At 34.7% G+C, this 19,833-nt stretch overlaps 1 protein-coding gene across 9 annotated transcripts in view; it reads right to left on the bottom strand.

Annotated features, from left to right (window-relative positions):
* Window positions 1-9,311: 9,311 nt before the first annotated feature.
* LOC107890257 (exocyst complex component SEC3A) overlaps window positions 9,312-19,833 on the bottom strand; it is a 46,499-nt gene continuing 35,977 nt past the window's right edge. For 8 of the 9 annotated variants that reach the window (XM_016814737.2, XM_041081801.1, XM_041081802.1 and 5 more), the window contains 18 exons: window positions 14,116-14,220; window positions 13,810-13,911; window positions 13,584-13,721; window positions 13,210-13,338; window positions 13,049-13,129; window positions 12,896-12,970; window positions 12,618-12,791; window positions 12,309-12,522; window positions 12,149-12,213; window positions 11,713-11,883; window positions 11,549-11,628; window positions 11,202-11,283; window positions 10,695-10,792; window positions 10,484-10,592; window positions 10,283-10,351; window positions 9,951-10,016; window positions 9,785-9,874; window positions 9,312-9,560 (listed from right to left, as the gene is read on the bottom strand). In XM_016814737.2, coding sequence (XP_016670226.1) covers window positions 9,450-9,560; window positions 9,785-9,874; window positions 9,951-10,016; window positions 10,283-10,351; window positions 10,484-10,592; window positions 10,695-10,792; window positions 11,202-11,283; window positions 11,549-11,628; window positions 11,713-11,883; window positions 12,149-12,213; window positions 12,309-12,522; window positions 12,618-12,791; window positions 12,896-12,970; window positions 13,049-13,129; window positions 13,210-13,338; window positions 13,584-13,721; window positions 13,810-13,911; window positions 14,116-14,220 — 1,959 coding nt within the window. In that variant the 3' untranslated portion in view covers window positions 9,312-9,449. The remainder of the gene's footprint in view (window positions 9,561-9,784; window positions 9,875-9,950; window positions 10,017-10,282; window positions 10,352-10,483; window positions 10,593-10,694; window positions 10,793-11,201; window positions 11,284-11,548; window positions 11,629-11,712; window positions 11,884-12,148; window positions 12,214-12,308; window positions 12,523-12,617; window positions 12,792-12,895; window positions 12,971-13,048; window positions 13,130-13,209; window positions 13,339-13,583; window positions 13,722-13,809; window positions 13,912-14,115; window positions 14,221-19,833) is intronic. The other variant, XM_016814744.2, reaches the window with a different exon arrangement.

Here is a 19,833-nt window from a genome sequence, read left to right as displayed (position 1 = left end):
GCTTGGTAGTGGTTAAGCAAAGCTTTTCCACCATCGTCGTGCTGGCTACGTTCGAGCAACTTTCACCATCAATAATAACTCTACAAAGCTTACCTTGTACATGGCAGCGAGTATGAAAGAGATGTTCTCGTTGCTGCTCGCTCTTTGGTTTTGCCAAAGAGGGTTGTCCACGATCATGAAGATCATAATCAGTTCTAGGGACACGCCGAGGAGCGCGCCTATGAGCAGGAGGCTGGTTATCCACATCGTCTTTAATTTGATCTCGATATTGAGGCTCTTGATTCAACCGCACCTCATTGATAGTAGCAGTCAACGCTCGAAATGCAACAGCCTGTTCGTCCAACTGTTGTTGGAATTTTTTAAATATGTCACTAGTATTATCACCTGTAGACATTTTTTTTAAAACCTGCAAAACACTCAACACTCAAAAATAAAAGTTATCAAACCTCACCGTTAATCACTCAAAAAGAAAAAATCAAATTCCCAATGAGGTCGAATTCAATCTTGTGAGTTCTTTATCAGAGTTTATATCAACCAATTAGAGAGTGTGAACCAAACTACCAAAGAATCCTAATTTGCACTAGGATGCCAAAAACTGACGAGACACCAATTGATTCGTGTTGCACCGAGGAAGAAGTTGTGCACACGTTTAAATCCTACTAACACAAGAAACAAGAAGGTGTTAGATAACGTAAAGGAAGAATAAAGGGAAACAAATGAAAACCTACAGCTAAGAATCAATAAAAATTGCTGAAAACAGAAAACCCGAAAAACTGCGGAGTAACTTGACAAATTCGTTCGAGGTGTTCCCGATCTCCAAAAATCACGAAATTAAATCTGGAGTGTCTTTATATATTGAATTTTTGATCTGGAAATTTTGGGCACCAAATTCAACTCGCTAAATCTTTTTTTAAATTTTAATGAATTTCGTATTTTTTTATTTTTTGACTTTTTTGACTGATTTTTTTGCGGGAATAATTTTTTTATATTCAATCACAGTGCCAAAAACATGTATGTAAAATTTCAGATCAATCGGACAACGTTTACCCACTCAAATGAATTTTTTTAAACAATTTTTCTGGGTAAAACTGCCGTTTATGCTTTAAAAAATAGAGATCAGTTTAGAAATCAACCAAGAACACCCAAAACGCCCAAAATATGATACCAAATGATAGAGGATTGCGCGCGGACCAAGATCGAGTTGCCAAGTCACGAGAAACTCCTACGAAAACCCTAAACAATTAGATCTGAAACGAAACAAAAAATTAAAAGATTAGATTTTTGAATTTTCAGATCTGAAATAAAATTCCCAAATCAGCAAAGAATCAAATTGAGAATAGAAATAAGTGTTAGGGTTCTTGAAACCCTCAAGGAGATTGTGATTCTGCCCAATTGAACACCAAGATAGTTTTCCCCAAATTTCGACAATCTAATTTCACCCAAAAAGAGTATGGAAAAACCCTAGAAATTGGGGATTTTTGGGCTGATTCCTTAAGATAGAAAAAGGCTGAAAACACAATAAGAACAGAAAATAGATTAGATAATGATTCAGCACAAGTAGAAATAAAGAAAGAATTGACAGTAAGAAATTAAAAGATAAGTCCTAAGAAGCCTTGAAATCTCGAAAGATCTCACAACTCCCTTCAAACGGCTCTAATCTCCCCTCCAAAGAATATCAATGGCAAGAAGAAGGTTGAAGATGGCTCCCACAATCAAAAAGATTGTTAAAACAACTTCTAAAGAAAACTCAAGAGAAAATCCTTGAAGAACTCAAAGAGAATTTTCACTCAAATCAAATCTGAAATTTTCAATGTAATTGTAATGTTAAGTAGGGTGGCTGGCCAAGCCATATAAATAGGCCTTTCAAATGTTTTCCTAATTTAATTAGAACACTAAAACTAAAACTAAAAAAAACTCCTAATTATTTTAATATGGAAATTCGGCCAAGGGTCTTTTATTTGGGACTCTTGGACTGAATATAAAAATTTAAACTAAATAAAATAAATAAATAAAAATAAAACTTTACAACTTGGGCCACTTTGACAATTTGGCCTGATTTTCAACTAAGTATGGGTGGATTTCTTGATTGGGCTTGGAATCTTCTTATTGGGCCTTGCCCTTAAGAATTTGGGCTTGTGATCCATCTCCTACCGAAATTGAATCGTTGATGCTCGTAATGGAGATCCAATGCGCTTTGGCTGCAAGATTTGGTGTCTTGGACCAAGATTCCCAATATTTGAAATCTTGATTTTCCCTTTCTTTTGTGTACGCATCTAAGGCCTTACTAACAAACTCCTGGATGGTCCCATTTAGTTTGGAACGCATTTGTCGGGCCTTTGATCTCGTATCAGTTATGCTCATACATCATGACTTAATCAAATCATAAACTAAGTCTCATTGCTCGAAAACTTACCTCGGATGTTGTCGAACGATTTCGATGGCTATTCGACCACTTTTTGCTTCCCTTCATCGGATTTAGTTCCCCTTTGCTCTTGAGCTAATTCAAACAAATTTAACTTATTAAAGTCTCATTATGCTAGCTTATGGCCGAATATGACAAGGAGTTTGATAGGTCATATGGCCACCTTTAGCTCAAATACAAAATGGTCATACGCATTTTTAATCACATTGAGCAATTTAACACAATTAATCTAACATTTCCTCATGTACACCTTTATGACCGGATACACATATCATTAACCTAATATCACTTAACTAAGCACTTTAACAAGTTTTCTTTAACTATACACACATTCGGCAATGACAAAGACAACTTAACAAACCTCAAATTCAACTTATAACAATATATACTCAATATTCAAAGCATTTAACATCACTTCATCATAATCTTACATCATGGCCGAATGCTCATTTTAAACCATTTACCCTCACAAAGCATAAATTTCATCATCAAGCTTACAAGCTTATAATCCCATGAATTATAACCTCCTAATATTCATCCAACTCTCACTCATTAGCTTCTAACATAAATCTCAAAATCTATAGTTCCTTTTTTCTACCCATGACCGAAATCTCCAACAACACCAAATGAAAATATACTTCATGGATCTAAGGTAGAACCAAGAAAGGAACTCATAAATATCAAGGTGTAAGCATCTACCATTGTTCATCTAGATTTAGCATGAAACATAACCATCACCCTTATTAATCTCCATAGCCGAAAACCTTACTCAATCCAAAATCAAAATTTCAACATGGGTTACCAAAAATAACTTGATAACTCACTCAATATCAACTAAAATTTCAAGAACTAGCATAAACTTTCTTACCTTAATATTCACCTAAGATGGCCGATTGCTTCATCCCCTTCTTCCTCTTTTCAATTCGGCCAAGAAGAACCAAAGAATGAACTCTTTTTTTTCTCCTCTTTCTCTAGTCACGGCAATGGAGGGGGGCATGGATGAGACAACTTTGTTTTCATCACCCAACTCTTTTCATTATTTTATTACTAACCTCTTATTTTATTCTTTCTAACATAACACACTAACACAACATGTTTACAACATGTTTTACCCCATAGCATGGCCGGCCACTAGCTCTAATTTTGGGTAATTTGACATGCAAACCCATCCTTTTTGATTACATGCACTAATAGATCCTTATAGATTAACCTATCACATTTCAAAAGTGTCACACATAAGTCCTATTGACTAAATTCACATGCAATTTACTAAATCGAAGCTTAAAACTTTCACACATTCATATTCACCTATTCTAGACAATAAATATCACATTCAAATACTTCGGTGACTCGGTTTAGCGGTCCAGAAACCGCTTTCCGACTAAGGTCACTTTAGGGCTGTCACAGAAGATTGCATGAAGATCCCTTGATTTTCTCATTCGCATGGCTGGCCATGAATTGTGGGATGCATGGTTGGGAAGTTTTTGATTTGTTGATCAATTCTCCCCTGATTCATGGAATGGGTTGGATGGTTTTTGTGGTGGAACTTTGGGGATAATTTGTGATCTTTTTGCAAGTATAATGAACTTAATTTAATTATCCCAAAACATGATTTTTGGACTACTCTTGATGCTTGCCAAATTTGGGCTTCTCTTCCCCTTAATAGATGATTTTGTGACCCAATTTAAGTCACAATTAGATTTTTTTCAGCAACCAACTTCAACTGGGTCAAGGTAAAATTTCTTAAAGTCAATCATGCTCTAGTTGTCCATATGACTTGTTCATGTGTGACATTTAATTTGCTTCCATGTTAGTCAATTCCATGGTCCTACGGTAATATATTAATGTAACACCCTTAACCCATATCCATCGCCAGAACAGGTTTATGGAGCATTACTAGAGTTTATAGTTTAATTACAATTAATTCATGTCATTTACTATTCATTTTTGAAAATCAATCATTATAAATCTTAATGTCCCTTATATGGGTCTTCGAGGCCCAAAATACATATTAGAATCGAGTCGGGACTAAACTAGAATCACAGAAAATTTTTTGAAATCTTAAAATTTTTCTTAATTATAGGGGACACATGCTCGTGTGGCTTACACGGCCAAGACACACCCATCTCTCAAGCCATGTGGGCATTCGATTTGAGGCACACAGCTGAGCACATAGGCATGTGTCCCTTGCACTTAAGAAAAATTTAGAGATTTCACGAAAAATTTTTTGTGATTCTAGTGTAGTCCTACCTCAATTCTAATATGTATTTTGGGCCTCGAAGACCCATATAAGGGACATTAAGATTGATTATGATTGATTTTCAAAAATGAATAGTAAATGACATAAATTAACTGTAATTGAACTGTAAACTCCGGTAATGCTCCATAACCCTGTTCTAGCGACGGATACGGGTTAGGGGTATTACATTTATTGGTATCAGAGCTACGGTTTAGCTGATTCTCAGACTAACGTAACAAGTATAGTGTGATATCTCCTGACCATTTTAAACATGTTTTCCATAGAGTAATGTCATCCAACCAAGCTAGACTTGAATTCAAGGAGCTGAGAGCATTGCTCAAGCTTTAGTTCAAAGAACTGCATCTAGTAGTAGTAGAAGGCTTCCGATAGATAAAATTCAAAAATATAAGGTAGAAGAATTTAGGGCTACTACCAAAACTGACCTGGAAAGAGCTGAATTTTGGTTGGAAAATACTATGAGGGTCTTAGAAGAATTATCATGTACACTAGCTGAGTGTTTGAAATGTATCGTATCATTGTTAAAGATTTAGCTTATCAATAGTGGAATACTATAACTTCTGTTGTACCAAGAGAAAATGTAACATAGGAATTCTTCTAGACAGAATTTAGAAAGAAGTACATTAGTCAGAGATTTCTAGATCAAAAAAAAGAAAAAAATTCTAAAGCTTAAACAGGGAAACATGACAGTATCTGAATACGAACGAGAATTTGTTAGATTGAGCAAGTACGCCAGAGAATGGGTTCCGACCGAGGCTGATAAGTGTAAACATTTTGAAAAATGCTTAAATGAAGATATCAAATTATTGATAGGAATTCTTGAATTAAGGAAATTTGTGGTATTGGCTGATCGAGCACACAAAGCTGAATAATTAAGTAAATAAAAAAATCAAGCAGAGAGAGAAGCTCAGGTATCTGGTAAAAGATTTATGGGCAAGTCACAATCATTTGCTTCAAAAAAAAATCAAAGAAGTACCATGATCACTTTACTGCATCTATGGGGTATTCCGGAAAAGAATGAGGCTCTCAACGTTCTAACCTGAGATCTTCATCTCCATGTGTAACAAGTGTGGGACGTGTCGGCAATCCCAAACTAAGGTGTAAACATTGTAATAAATTTCATTTTGGGGGATGTCATTTGAGAAGTGGAGCATGTTATAGATGTGGTTCTCTTGACCATTTTCTTAAATATTGTCCGGAAAGGAATGAAAAAGATATTGATCAGACTTTGAAGCCAAGCAACCCTGGTTCAAGAGGTAGACCACCACGATACCCTGGAAATGTCAGTGGTAGCCAAAGTGCTACAAAAGATTCAACAGTTAAATTTGAGGCACAAGCACCAGGAAGGACATATGCTATACGCGCAAGAGAGGATGCCTCTACACCATACATCATTACTGGTATATTTTCTCTACTTGATACTGATATTACTACTTTGATTGATTTCGGTTCAACACATTCATGCATATGCACGAAATTAGTGTCTATTAAAAATTTACTTGTTGAATTCACTGAATTTGTGGTTAAAGTTTCAAACCCCTTAGGCCAGTATGTTATGGCGGATAAAATTTGTAAAAACTGCCCATTGATCGTAAAGGGATATTGCCTTTTGGCTGATCTAATGTTGTTTCCCTTTGATAAATTTGATGTGATTTTGGAAATGGATTGGCTAACTCAGCATGATGCAATGGTGAATTGTAAACAGAAATACATTATTTGGAAATGTCAGAATAGTGAATTACTCCATGTTGAATCTGATAATTTGGATGAGTTATCTAATCAGCTATATCAGTACATAAATATGTCAACAAAGGGTATGATGCTTATCTTGCATATGTATTGGATGCTAAAGTATCAGAGTCGAAGATTCAACCAGTGCCGATTGTTTGGAAATTTCCTAATGTATTTCTGGAGGAATTACCTAGTTTACAACCAGTTAGAGAAGTGGAGTTCTCTATAGATCTTGTTCCAGGGACAACAATGATATCCATAGCACCCTACAGAATGGCTCTTACCGAATTGAAAGAGTTGAAAACATAGTTGCAAAAGTTGATTAATAGAGGCTTTGCTGGACCCAGTTTTTCACCTTGGGGTGCGCCAATTCTGTTTGTAAAGAAGAAAGATGGATCATTGAGATTGTGTATAGATTATAGACAATTGAACAAAGTCACAATAAAGAACAATTATCCATTACCGCGTATTGATGACATGTTTGATACTCTGAAAGGCGCCACTATATTTTTGAAGATTGATCTTCGTTCCAGTTATTATCAGCTATGGGTAAAAGATTTATATGTTCCAAAGACAACTTTTAGAACCAAGTATGGGCACTTTAAGTTTCTTGTGATGTCATTTGGCTTGAAAAATGCACCTGCAGTATTCATGGATTTGATGAACAGAATTTTTAGATAGTATCTAGACAGGTTTGTGGTGGTATTTATTGATGATATCTTGGTATATTCTCGAGATGAAAATGAACATACTGATCATCTGAGAATTGTGTTGCAAACTCTGCATGAGAAACAATTATATGCCAAATTTAGTAAATGTGAATTTTGGCTACGGGATGTTGGCTTTCTCAGATATATATTATCCATAGAAGGTATCCGGGTGGATCCGAATAAAATTTCAACAATTGTTACTTTGAAACCATCAAAGAATGTGTCTGAAGTCAGAAGTTTTCTAGGACTAGCAGGATATTATCGAAGGTTTGTTAAAAGGTTCTCAATGATAGCTTCTCCGATGACTCGATTGTTGCAGAAAGATGTAAAATTTCAGTGGTCTGATAAATGCCAGCAGAGTTTTGATAGATTAAAAGCCTTGTTGACTGAAACACCTGTGTAGTTCAACCTGAATTTGTTATACAGACATTTGTTATACCTTTTTGGTCACTTTCACCTTAATTTTGAGCTTGATTTCAAGTTAAATTACTATGCTTTATAGTCTAGGATAGGCGGTAATTTTAGCATATTTTGTTTATTATAGTGTTAATCATGTTTAGAGATAATTTAAACTTCATGCATATGCTAAAAGGAGAAGAATCAAGAGTTACAGTAATGAACGCTTTAATAGTAAAAAAAGAGTGTTGCAACTTTCATGTAACTATTGAAGCTTATGCCCAATGTAAAAGGGTTTAATAGTGCAAGTCAATGGAGGACGTCGTAATGGTCACACTTTGCATCGTGACAATCAAGGGTAGATAATTAGACTAGTAGTTACTCGAGCCTAGGTCAAAGGAAAATTATGGAACCAATAGCCAACGTCATGATCTAAAGGCTGAATTGACATTTTCATTAAGGATATTTTAGTGTTCGTTTTTTTAGATATAAATACTGAACTTTCAGCGAAATCTAGAACTTTTCTAGAGAGTTTTTGATAAGCTAGGAGAGTTAGCTACTTTAGTTAGTTTTAGAGAGCATTTTCTTTATTTTCTTGCAATTCTTAGACTAATAATTATAGAATTTTCATTGTAATTAGATTTAGGTTAGTTTCTTAGTAATTTACATTCTTTCAATCTCAATTGGAAACGAAGATTAAGTAAAAAGAATATTCTTCATTAGGCAAGTATTCTCAAATGAAGATAAATATATTTCAGCTTTTATATTACGCATTTCTTATCTTATTCTCTGAATTTTCTGTACTTTAATAAAGTTGATAAATAAGCTTGTTGTTCTGGGTGAATCAAGAAAGGTTCTAAATTCACATGTGGTTGATTAACTAGATTGACAATTATGTGATTAAGAGTTAGATTGGTTAATAATGGAATGTGAAATGTTAGTTTGATTTGGTGTGCTTAATTATACTTATGCTTTACAGTCATAGGTATAACTTAGTGCTAAGTGAAAATTGTCGCCTTAGTTGATTAAATCAACCAAACTCGCTAAGTAGTAAGAGTTGAGACTCAATGTGTGCTAGGCAAATAAGTAAGAGTTGTGATTTAATGGCGAATTCTGGAGTATGAAACGAGTTGAGGGACTAGGGATCTAAGGTAAACAATCGGTCATTCCTAATCAACTTGTCTAAAATCCTAGTTACTAATTATTAATCGAAGCAATCAACCATTACATTTACACTTAGAAGGAAAGTTTTTAATTTAGATTATTCAGGTTTAAATAAGTAATTTGTTTTGTGTAACTAGGGGGAGAGCATTTCTTCTGCTTTAACATCTACCATATATATATGTAAGGCTGAAGTCAGATTTCTCCATATTCTCTAGGGGGTTTTATATTATGTTCCCGACTCGGATTGATTCATTTTATTGGATTTGTTTGATGCTTTAAGGTTTAAGTTCATTCCGTAGGATGATGTTTTCATTTAACTTTAATGTATGCCTTGCATGGGAAGTGTTAGGAAGGTTTTATCAAAAATGTTAATAGGGGAAGATTATTGATTCAAGCGGTTTGTGGATTACTGCGTACCAACACGATGAACCACACAACTTGTACCATACCAAAATTAATGGTTGGAATATTTTCTTCGTAATTATCTTTTTTTATTTTAAAAATGAGCTTTAGAATTATCACATTCACAATGCTACAAACCGCACAGAACATGGAAGTTAAAGCAGACTGGCAAACAACATTTTACATTGACAATGGTACAACAGTAACTTCTATCCGGCAAAGAATGAAATGAATGGATAAATTCCAATAAATTGAAACATAGGAAGAAATTTGTCTGTAACAGTAACAACACGAAACAATTACAGCTCTTACTCCAAATAGAACCAAAAAGAAAAAAGAAGATTATACCGAGCAAATTTCTCTCCCTTTACATGGAAGCAAGAAGATCTCTCATTTCAGTCACTGACGGGATTGTTTCCGTGGGGTAAATTTTAGCACAAAGTTGGGCAAAGCTATCATATTTGTCCAGAAACTCGTTCTGTCAAATTTTATAAGATGTAAAACTAGTAAGAAACTGGTAATATATCACCAAATCAGCACCTAACAAGTTGAAGCAACCTAAAACTTCCTCCTTTCACCCTGACAACCCACCTGGGTTCTTGTAATGCTCTTTCTCAGCGCATTTCATTAACCGCTTCGACAAAAAATACTAAAGCCTTGAGCTGTTTTTGAAAATAGAAGTTAAAATATAAGTTAACATACCTTGCACTTGTCCCACAAAGAGGGTAACAGCTCCTCACATGTTAAGTTCTTCTGCAACTTCTTATACATTGCAGCAATAGACTTGTCAACCTGTAAGACAAGCCGATATAGATTCCATCATTTGAAACCAAGACCATTATGTTCATAAAATTGTTTATCAACTCACCCCAGTTAAACTGGATTTTAATGTCTTCCGGAGATCCATTTTAGACAATCCAAGCTGGAAAGGAATCTGAAATTTGTGGGGTACAGTTGGCAAAATCATTCATTTGCTAACAATTCACAAATGTCTGAAGATAAATGCTGGCACTCATTTAATTATTTAAAAAAAATGATTCAGGTTTTTTATCATGGGATTCGGGCTATGTCCAAATACTGGATGGGAATGCCATGCATGTCAAGCCTTGTTCTGTATATTTAGTCAAAAGTTGGATTCTATTTGATGAAACTCGGTTCTTTAATTAAGTATTAGAAAAATCCTATCATTAGCGTGCTAACCTCTTCAGGTGAAATAGTAAACATTAAATCCTCAATCTTTTTAGCAAACTGGAAAAGTCGCTCAAATTGCTGCAAAGGGAAAACATTTTTAAAGACGAGTCATAACATAAAAAGTTTAACAGTATCTCCTCAACTACTTAACATCACTCCTTAACAGTAATGAATAAAGCAAAGAAAAAGCCACCAAGATGGATTACTTACAAAGTATATTATCATGCTGAGATGACGTTGACATGCTTGTTCATATGCTTCACTTGCTTGGTGATAAAATTTGGCTAAAGTGGGCACAACATTGGCCAGGTCATATAAGCTGTAACATGAATGGAGAGGGAGAAGAATTGCCATCAAGGAAACTAAAAAAATATTATTTCCCGTTGGTCATAGGAATAAAATGAGAAAAGAAGATCCCGACCTATTCTGAAAAGCGGCATAGTTTTCTAAAAGAAATATTTCAGCATATTTTGGTTCAACTTGTGAAAGTCTTTCGAGAGTCACAAACATAATGCTAACCTGCAAAACAGTATTTCCACTGTAAATATTTTCAGTAATAAATATACACATTCTAAAGATACTAAATAATTAATTTACAAAATAAAAAAAATATGAGCTGATTTGGTACCATAATATGAAAAATTTATCTTATAAGGAAAAGGAAGGATAACAAACGATCCAAATAGACCATACAGGGAAGGTGATTGTACTTATTACCCATCCTCAAAAGTAGCTCAAAAGAATACATGAGTGACTTATCAGTCTACTTCATGCAAAAGTTTGTTGTATAGTAGCAAAACCAAACTTTAGTACATGTAAGTCTTATCATGATGCTAAGAGAACTGTATTATTCATCACAAGCTCACTTAACCACATTATTAACTTAGTCAGAAAATAAAAAGGATATCAGGCTCAAAACAGGACTTACAAATTTGGTGTATGCTAGATCAACCAAGTCCCTGGATTGTCCCTGGATGTACTGTTCCATGCGAGTGGCTAGAGTTGCAAAGCTGTGCATAAGAACATATGAGCTATTTACAACCAACCGAAGTACAACCTTAGGCTCAATACAAGTAAATGATAAAGCATCATGTAAGAATACTAAACCTAGCTGTTTTGAAAATAAAATTTATAGTATGCAGATAATTTATAGAAACATTTCAAACCATTAACTGAAATCTACTACATTTATTTTGTTTTTTTTCTCCTTTGCTGTTTTATCAGGGTCTCAAATTTGCAGCACGCTCTGAATTCTCACAAAGGCATTCACTTTACCGAGGGATGTATGGTAAGACCCCCGTCTGTCGTGCGTTACGCTCACTTCTTTCAATTTGATGACAAGCCTCATCAACAAACTACAAATTTAATTGCAGCTTAAACATGTTAGATTCATACTAAATGCAAAAGGTGAGAAATTTTTCAGTTTCCATATAATTTACCCGGCTGAACTGCATTGAAATTTTTGATTCCAGGTCACCAAGGAGGACACGCACGAATCTTGCTGCATCAGATTTCTGACCAGATAGATAGCGCTCTGTTACCCCATGCAAGGATATGCAACGCAAAGGGTCAATCTTGTAAGCCCAATCAACTAGAACATAAAAGTCTTCCTGTAATACAGAAAAACTGGAAATTGAGATTGTAAACAGAGTGCGACCAAGCAACACCATAAGGAATCAGAAACTAGAACAAGCACTATGAACTAAATAAGATCATGCAAGGAACTGAAAACAATGAGTATTAATAATTTAAGTACCAAAAGTTCGGAAGACATTCATAATTTAAAATATAATTCTGGTTCCAGAAAAGTAATAACAAACATAACAAGAAGCAACATCAAATCTATCTGCAAAAGGTTCCAACATAATTACATACTTGAATTCCATCAAGCAAATCCTGTAGTGCTTCATTTAATGCTTGCAAATCTGGAGAATTTTTGCCTAGCAAAATAAAATAGTTTCCATTGGTCAGAAATTGAACTACAGGGAAGGAGATTTATTACCACAAATTATGAAGGCACAAGAGAAATAGTTACCAGCTTTGCTATCATTGTCATGAACGGGCTTACTTCCCTGATGGACATTATTGGTATCATCATCATCATCATCCTCATCCTCATCCTCATCATCATCATCATCACAATCATCATCACCATCACAATCATCATCATCATCATATGATCCACTCTCATTTCTTGGGGGAGCAAGCCCAGGAACATCAAAGCACATGAAATGTGCAAAGAAAGAACTCTGCAGTTTGAGCCATGAAGGAATTAAATTTTAAAAATCTAAAACTTAAGAATGCATGTAATCTCGTGTATAATTAGTGTAGAATGGACTATAACCTCATCTACAAGTAGTGGAACAAAAATTGTCAGCATTTTGGCATAAGCATCAGAAACTGCAGAAGTGTCTGCATTATTCGCATTTTGATTGCCACTTGTGAAAGTTTCCATCCAAGTATTTGGAGTTTTTGATACTTTTGTACTAGCACGAAGCTCATTGGCAAATTCATGAGCCTAAACAGAATTTAACTAATTATCAAGCACTGTAACCAACATAAAGATCAAATAAGGAGGCACTTCTTTTCTAGATGATGGAATATTTCATTTTGAGTTCCAACCTCTCGGCGCAGAAGTGAGTTCAGGGAGCTACAATAAGCTTTCCTCAAAGGACCCAAGCAGTTACCATCAAGAATCTGAGAATGAGCAGTGACAAAATTATTAGAATGACTGAGACACAATAATGGAGATTTAGACTTGGTCTGCATTTTGACCTTTAAATGTTGCAGAAGGCGGGAATATGTCCTGCACTTATACCGCAAGTCAGCATGATCAGGCTTCTTCAACTGTCCCCGCTGTTAAAATCAAGCAGGTGAACAACATTTAGGAAATTGTTTATGGTTATGATCAAGATGAAATAACATGAAGTAAATACCTGAGAAAAATAGTTTTTGTCATTAATCATAAAATCCACCAAAGTGGCAAAGCAGATTCTCAAGAACTCAGAAGCTTTACGGACAAAAGTAGCTTTTAGTATTCCAAGTTCTGCCCGCTTCTCTCTAACCTAAAATGTAGGCACAACAAACAGAAAGCTACTTTTTTTCTTAAAGGACCATAAAAATCCAGATCCAGTGGCAATACTAGTCTCCTAGAAAGTTACTGAAAGTAAAAGTTCTAAAAAGCTCGAAGTTTAAGTGAACATCAAAGTAAGCAGCATGTGTTAAGCTAGTCATGTGCCACACAATCACTGTATAATTTGACTAACTACAGAACTGTAGAAACTGAGGGAAATGAGAGGGGAATCCATACAGCTCGTATGTTTGCAAAAGTAGAATCCAAATTAGGTACTTCAAGGCCATGTAAAGCATTAGTTAACCATTCACATGCTTCAACATATTGAGGCAGGCTAGCCTCATCAAACTGGCTTCCTGTCAGACATGATGCATACTACAAACCAACAATAAAATTGTTAGGAGAATACAGGCTACATACCTTTGCTAAAGTCTAAACAAAATTATAGCAATGGATGACATACCTCAGAAGGGAAACGAAATCGTTCAACAAGCTTATCAAGTTCTGCAATGAGTGCTTTATTATTTACAGATTGTACCTCTAACTTGTTGTTGCGGGTTTCTATCTGTTATATTGTGAAAATAAGTTCCTTGCTAAGAAGCCATGTCACATGTTGAAGTCATTAATATATAGTTCATATCTTCATTATTTAGTTTGAAGGATAAAATTAGCAGCAAACTTGGAGTAGATTATGGAATGACGACAGGCTAGACAGGAAGAAAACAAAGGATCCTACATATTAACAGACTGTCAAAAGAAGGTTCCCTACCGACTGAATATCTTCTCTCATATGTCGTAATTTAACATTGAAGATGCCTAACCATTCATCCATGTCATCAACACAATTTGTTGCTACCTCAAGCCCTTGCAGTACCTGAACAACAAGGAATATAACAATTAGCTTAGGGGATAAGAAGCGTATTGCTAAAAGGGGTGAACATCAGCATCACCAAGATTATGAATTTTCATATGAAAAACAAACAAAGAATCTCCTAAAGACATAAAGCAATCGTAATAGCTACAAGTAAAGAGAGAATATAAACAGAAGTTCCTCACACATAACTGAAAGATTTCAAGAGAGTTTTGAATAAAATTGTACTAATCTTATTAACTAAAGAATTGAACTTAAATAGAGAAAAGAGTCTTAATCCTAATTAGGAAAATAGTTCCCTTATTCTAATAAACTACTAAAACATAAAAAGAAAATAGTTCCCTTATTCTAGTAAACTACTAAAAGATAAAATAAAAATATTTCTAGAATATGAATAAAACTTATCTACCTAAATAAGATTTATCTACTTAAATAAATTTAAAATATATACATATTTCAACACCCTCCTTCAAGTTGGTGCATATATATCAATCATGCCCAACTTGCTTACAAAAAAATCAAAACTTGTCTTAGAGAGTCCTTTGGTGAGTATGTCAGCAATCTGTTGTTTTGAAGGAACAAACGGCTTGCACACTTGGCCTTCTTCAATCTTTTCCTTGATAAAGTGTCTATCAATCTCAACATGTTTAGTTCTGCCATGTTGGACTGGGTTGTGAGCAATACTAATGGCAGCTTTGTTATCACAGTACAACTTCATTGGTGAAGTTATTGGTTTCCCCAGCTCTTCCATAATTCTTTTTAACCACATCATTTCACAAATTCCTTGAGCCATTGATCTAAACTCAGCCTCTGCACTACTTCTTGCTACAACAATTTGTTTTTTGCTTCGCCAAGTCACAAGGTTTCCCCAAACAAATGTACAGTATCCTGATGTAGATCTTCTGCCTGTTATTGAGCCTACCCAATCTGCATCTGTATAAGCTTCAATTCCTCTTTGTTCGGATTTCTTGAAGAATAAGCCCTTTTCCGGTGAACTCTTTAAGTATCTTAGAATTCGAAATACTGCTTCTTCATGTTACTCCATTGGGGAGTGCATAAATTGACTCACTAAGCTCACTGCAAAAAGTATGTCTGGCCTTGTATGTGATAAGTACCTTAACTTACTAACTAATCTTTAGTACTACCCTTTATTGACTAATCGACCTTCTATATTTCCAAATTTTACATTTGGATCAATTGGTGTGTCAGCTGGGCGGCAACCACTCATCCCAGCCTCTTTTAAAAGATCAATCACATATTTTTTTCTGAAATACCACAAGACCTTTCTTTGATCGAGCAACTTTCATTCCAAGAAAGTATTTCAAAGGACCCAAGTCTTTGATCTCAAACTCCAATGCTAGATGCTCCTTGAGACGCCTTATTTCATCCACATCATCTCCTGTAAGAATGATATCATTGACAAAAACTATAATAACAGCTATTCTACCTTTTTGTGAATGTCGATAGAACATTGTGTGATCAGCTTGCCCTTGTGAGTAAACTTGTTTTTTAACAACTTGAGTGAATCGTTCAAACCAAGCTCGAGGAGACTGCTTCAGACCGTATAAAGATTTCTTGAGTTTACATACTCGAGTTCCAAATTTTTCTTCAAAACCTAGAGGAGGATCCATGTAAACTTCTTCTTCAAGTTTTCCATTTAGGAAAGCATTCTTCATATCTAATTGCTGTAAAGACCAATCAAGATTAACAGCAATTGATAAAAGCACTCTGACGGAATTTAATTTAGCCACTAGAGCAAAGGTTTCAAGATAATCTATCCCGTATGTTTGAGTGTACCCTTTAGCTACCAATCGGGCTTTGTATCTATCTAAAGATCCATCTGGTTTGAAATTGGTTGTGAACACCCATTTACAGCCCACTGTTTTTTTCCCTACAGGTAATTCCATTGTTTCCCATGTACCTGTTTTTTCAAGAGCGCGCATCTCCTCTAAAATAGCCTCCTTCCACTCAGGAACCTGTAAAGCATCTTTCACTTTTTTGGGTATTTGTATAGTATCGAGACACGAAACAAAGGTTGAGAATGTTGAAGATAAGGCTTTATAGGATACAAAGTTAGACATGGGATATTTTACAATATTTCTAACACCTTTTCTTTTGGCAATTGGAATATCTAAATCAGATAATTCATTGGCTGGATTATGAGCTTTACCTGGACTTTTGATAGGATCTTGCGGGTCGGATTCTTGGTGATGAATCTGGTGGATTCCACTTTCTTGATTTTGATTTCTTCTTGAGTAAACAATTAACTCCTTTGTTTGTTCTTTATTTTCATGATCAGATTCTACACCTTCATCCTCTTTTTCATTACCATTAACATCATTAATTTTGGTGTTAATTATAAATTTGCCTTCCCCATTATTAGAATCCCTATGTTGTATATTCCTAGTCTCTTCTTGATCAATTATAGAATCCCTCCCTGAAGATTAGAATCAAAATAAGGTTGTGTTTCAACAAATGTGACATCCATGGTAACTATAATCTTCCTATCAATTGGATCATAACATTTGTAATCCTTTTTATTAGAAGCATAACCAACAAAGACACATTTTTTTTCTCTAGGATCTAGTTTACCTTGGTTGTGAAGATGAACAAAAACACTACACCCAAAAACTCGGAGGGATAAATCTGAAATCAATTTAGAGTTTGGAAAGTTATCTTTAAAGAGACTAAAAGGAGTTCTATAATTTAGAGTTTTACTGGGCATTCTATTAATAAGATATGTAGCTGTTAACAAGGCTTCGCCCCAAAGACAACGTGGTATTTGACTAGTGAACATCAAGGCTCTAGTTACTTCCAAAAGATGTCGGTTTTTTCTTTCTGCAATCCCATTTTGTTGTGGTGTACTTGTACAAGAACTTTGATGGACTACTCCATGTTTGGTTAAGAAAACACCTAATTGGTCACTAAAAAATTCCCCACAATTGTCAGTTCAAAAGACTTCTATTTTCACACCAAATTGTGTTTTCACCATAGCATAAAAAGACTGAAACACATTTTTAACTTCAGACTTATCTTTTAATAAAAATGCCGAACAAAGTCGAGTATGATCATCAATAAATGTGACAAACCAACATTTTCCTGAAAAAGTCGAGACTCTTGAAGGTCCCCAAACATCACTATGAATTAACAAAAAAGGTTGGAGGCTTTATATTTTTGAGGTGGAAAGAATGACCGATGATGTTTAGCCAATTCACAAAATTCACAATGATATGAAGAAGGACTTTTATGTTTAAATAGATTAGGTAACAAATATCTTAAATAATAAAAATTAGGATGTCCAAGCCTATAATGCCAAATCATAACCTTATCAAAATCAGAAACAAAATTTAAACATAAAGTAGTTGTTGGTTGACTTAGATGGTCGTCTTCAAGAAAGTAAATTCCACCAAATTCTTTAGCATTGCCAATCATCCTCCCCGAGACCATGTCCTGAAACTTACACATAGAGGAGTCAAATATAACATGACAATTTGAGGACTGGGATAATTTACTAACCGATATGAGATTACAAACTAGATTTGGCACATGTAAAACATCATGTAAAACCAAGATGAAATTTTAACAGTGCCTTTCCCGGCTATTGCCGAGAAAGACCCATCTGCTATTTTAATTTTTTTGTTTCCTCACAAGGAGTGTAAGTTGAACAAAGAAAATGACTGCTAGTCATGTGGTCACTAGCTCCAAAATCAACGATCCATGTGTTTGTTTTACAAGGCTTGACACTGAAAAAAACAGAAAAATCAGTACCTGATTGGGCAAAAGAGGAAGAAGGATTATTGGATGAGTTAGGAATAGAAGAATTCATCCGAAATTGTGGTGATTGAAAAAACTTGTGTAGATGCTCTAATTGTTCCTTAGTGAATGGAGACCCTTCCAGAGAATTTTGGCCCTCATAATTTCCATTAGTTGTTTGGAAAGCTCTGCTATCCCTTGATTGTGAACCACGACCATTGCCACTCTTTTTCCTTCCATTTTTCGGTTTCTCATAAAGCTTCCAACACGTTTCACAAGTGTGCCAATATTTTTTGCAGTGATCGCACCAAGGTTTTTTCTTTTTTTCACTATCATCATTATTTTTAATAGTTACAAGAGCAGAATTATCATCATTAGCTTCAAGCCCTGGCTTTAACATTACTTTTCTCCTTGTCTCCTCTCTTCTAACCTCAAAAAAAATCTCACAAAGTTTTGGAAACGATTTTTTCCCTAGGATCCGAGATCTCACTTCATCAAATTCTTTACTTAAACCAGCCAGAAACAAATAAGCTCTTTCATTCTCTTCTTTTTTCATAGCTTTTACACCATCTCTGGGACACTCCCATTCATCATTATAACACTGATCCAGTTCTTGCCAAAGAGACATCATCTCGTTATAATAAAGAGCAACTTCTTTTTCCCCTTGTCTAGCTTTCCATAGTTTTATTTTTAACTCAAAAATCTATGAAGCGTTTTCTAAATCTGAATAGGTGTCTTTCACAGCGTCCCAAACATCTTTAGCAGTTGGGAGAAAAAGAAAAGGTTTACCTACGGATGCTTCCATGGAATTAATAAGCCACGCAATTATCATAGAATTTTATGACCTCCACTTGCTCATCTTTGGATCGCCCACCTGTGGTTGCTCAACTTCTCCATTTAAATGACCTAACTTGCCGCGCCCATCAATTGCTAATTTTACGGACTACGACCATTCCATATAATTCTTGCCATTCAACTTGTGAGATGTCAGTTGAAAAGAAAGGTGAGATGCCTCTGTCCCTTGAGTCACTGTACTCTCGGTAGTTGTTTCAACTGTAGAACTTTCTTCCTCTGTTTGATTGCTGGATCTCTTATCTCCAATGAAGGCTGTTTTAACCATGATGTTACTAGAGATTTTAACCTAGCTCAGATGCCATGAAAGATTTCAAGAGAGCTTTGAATAAAATTGTACTAATGTTATTAACTAAAGAATTGAACTTAAATAGAGAAAAGAGTCTTAATCCTAATTAGGAAAATAGTTCCCTTATTCTAATAAACTACTAAAACATAAAAAGAAAATAGTTCCCTTATTCTAGTAAACTACTAAAAGATAAAATAAAAATATTTCTAGAATATGAATAAAACTTTTCTACCCAAATAAGATTTATCTACCTAAATAAATTTAAAATATATACATATTTCAACAATAACATCTTCGTTCAAACTATTTAGGAGTTGAAAAACATAATAACGCACCTCTTAGAGAGGAAAGGCCATAAGTAGAGGTAGAGAAATGCTAAACCTGAGTATATCCAAAATGGGAACAACAAAGACTGCATAAACTATCTGATAAACTTGATACTTGTTACAGATTGTAAATTATGAATAGCTATAGATGTGTAATTATCATGATCTTAGGCTACTTGTTAGGCTTAACTGTAGACACTTTATCCCAACTAATCTCATTATTGATTTTTAGGGATTAGATTAGCTTAAAATTAGGATTATATATGTAATGTATTGATTATGTTTCTTTAGTTAGGCCTACTCTTTTAATATAAATAGCCATGTAGATTTTTTTTGTTCGAATATACAAGAGAAAATGACCTATTATCAACATGGTACCTTGAGAATCCAGACTTA

Source organism: Gossypium hirsutum, chromosome A11 (genome assembly GCF_007990345.1).
Source record: "Gossypium hirsutum isolate 1008001.06 chromosome A11, Gossypium_hirsutum_v2.1, whole genome shotgun sequence".
In the NCBI taxonomy this organism is placed as follows: Eukaryota; Viridiplantae; Streptophyta; class Magnoliopsida; order Malvales; family Malvaceae; genus Gossypium; species Gossypium hirsutum.
This window is presented reverse-complemented; position numbering and strand designations above follow the sequence as displayed.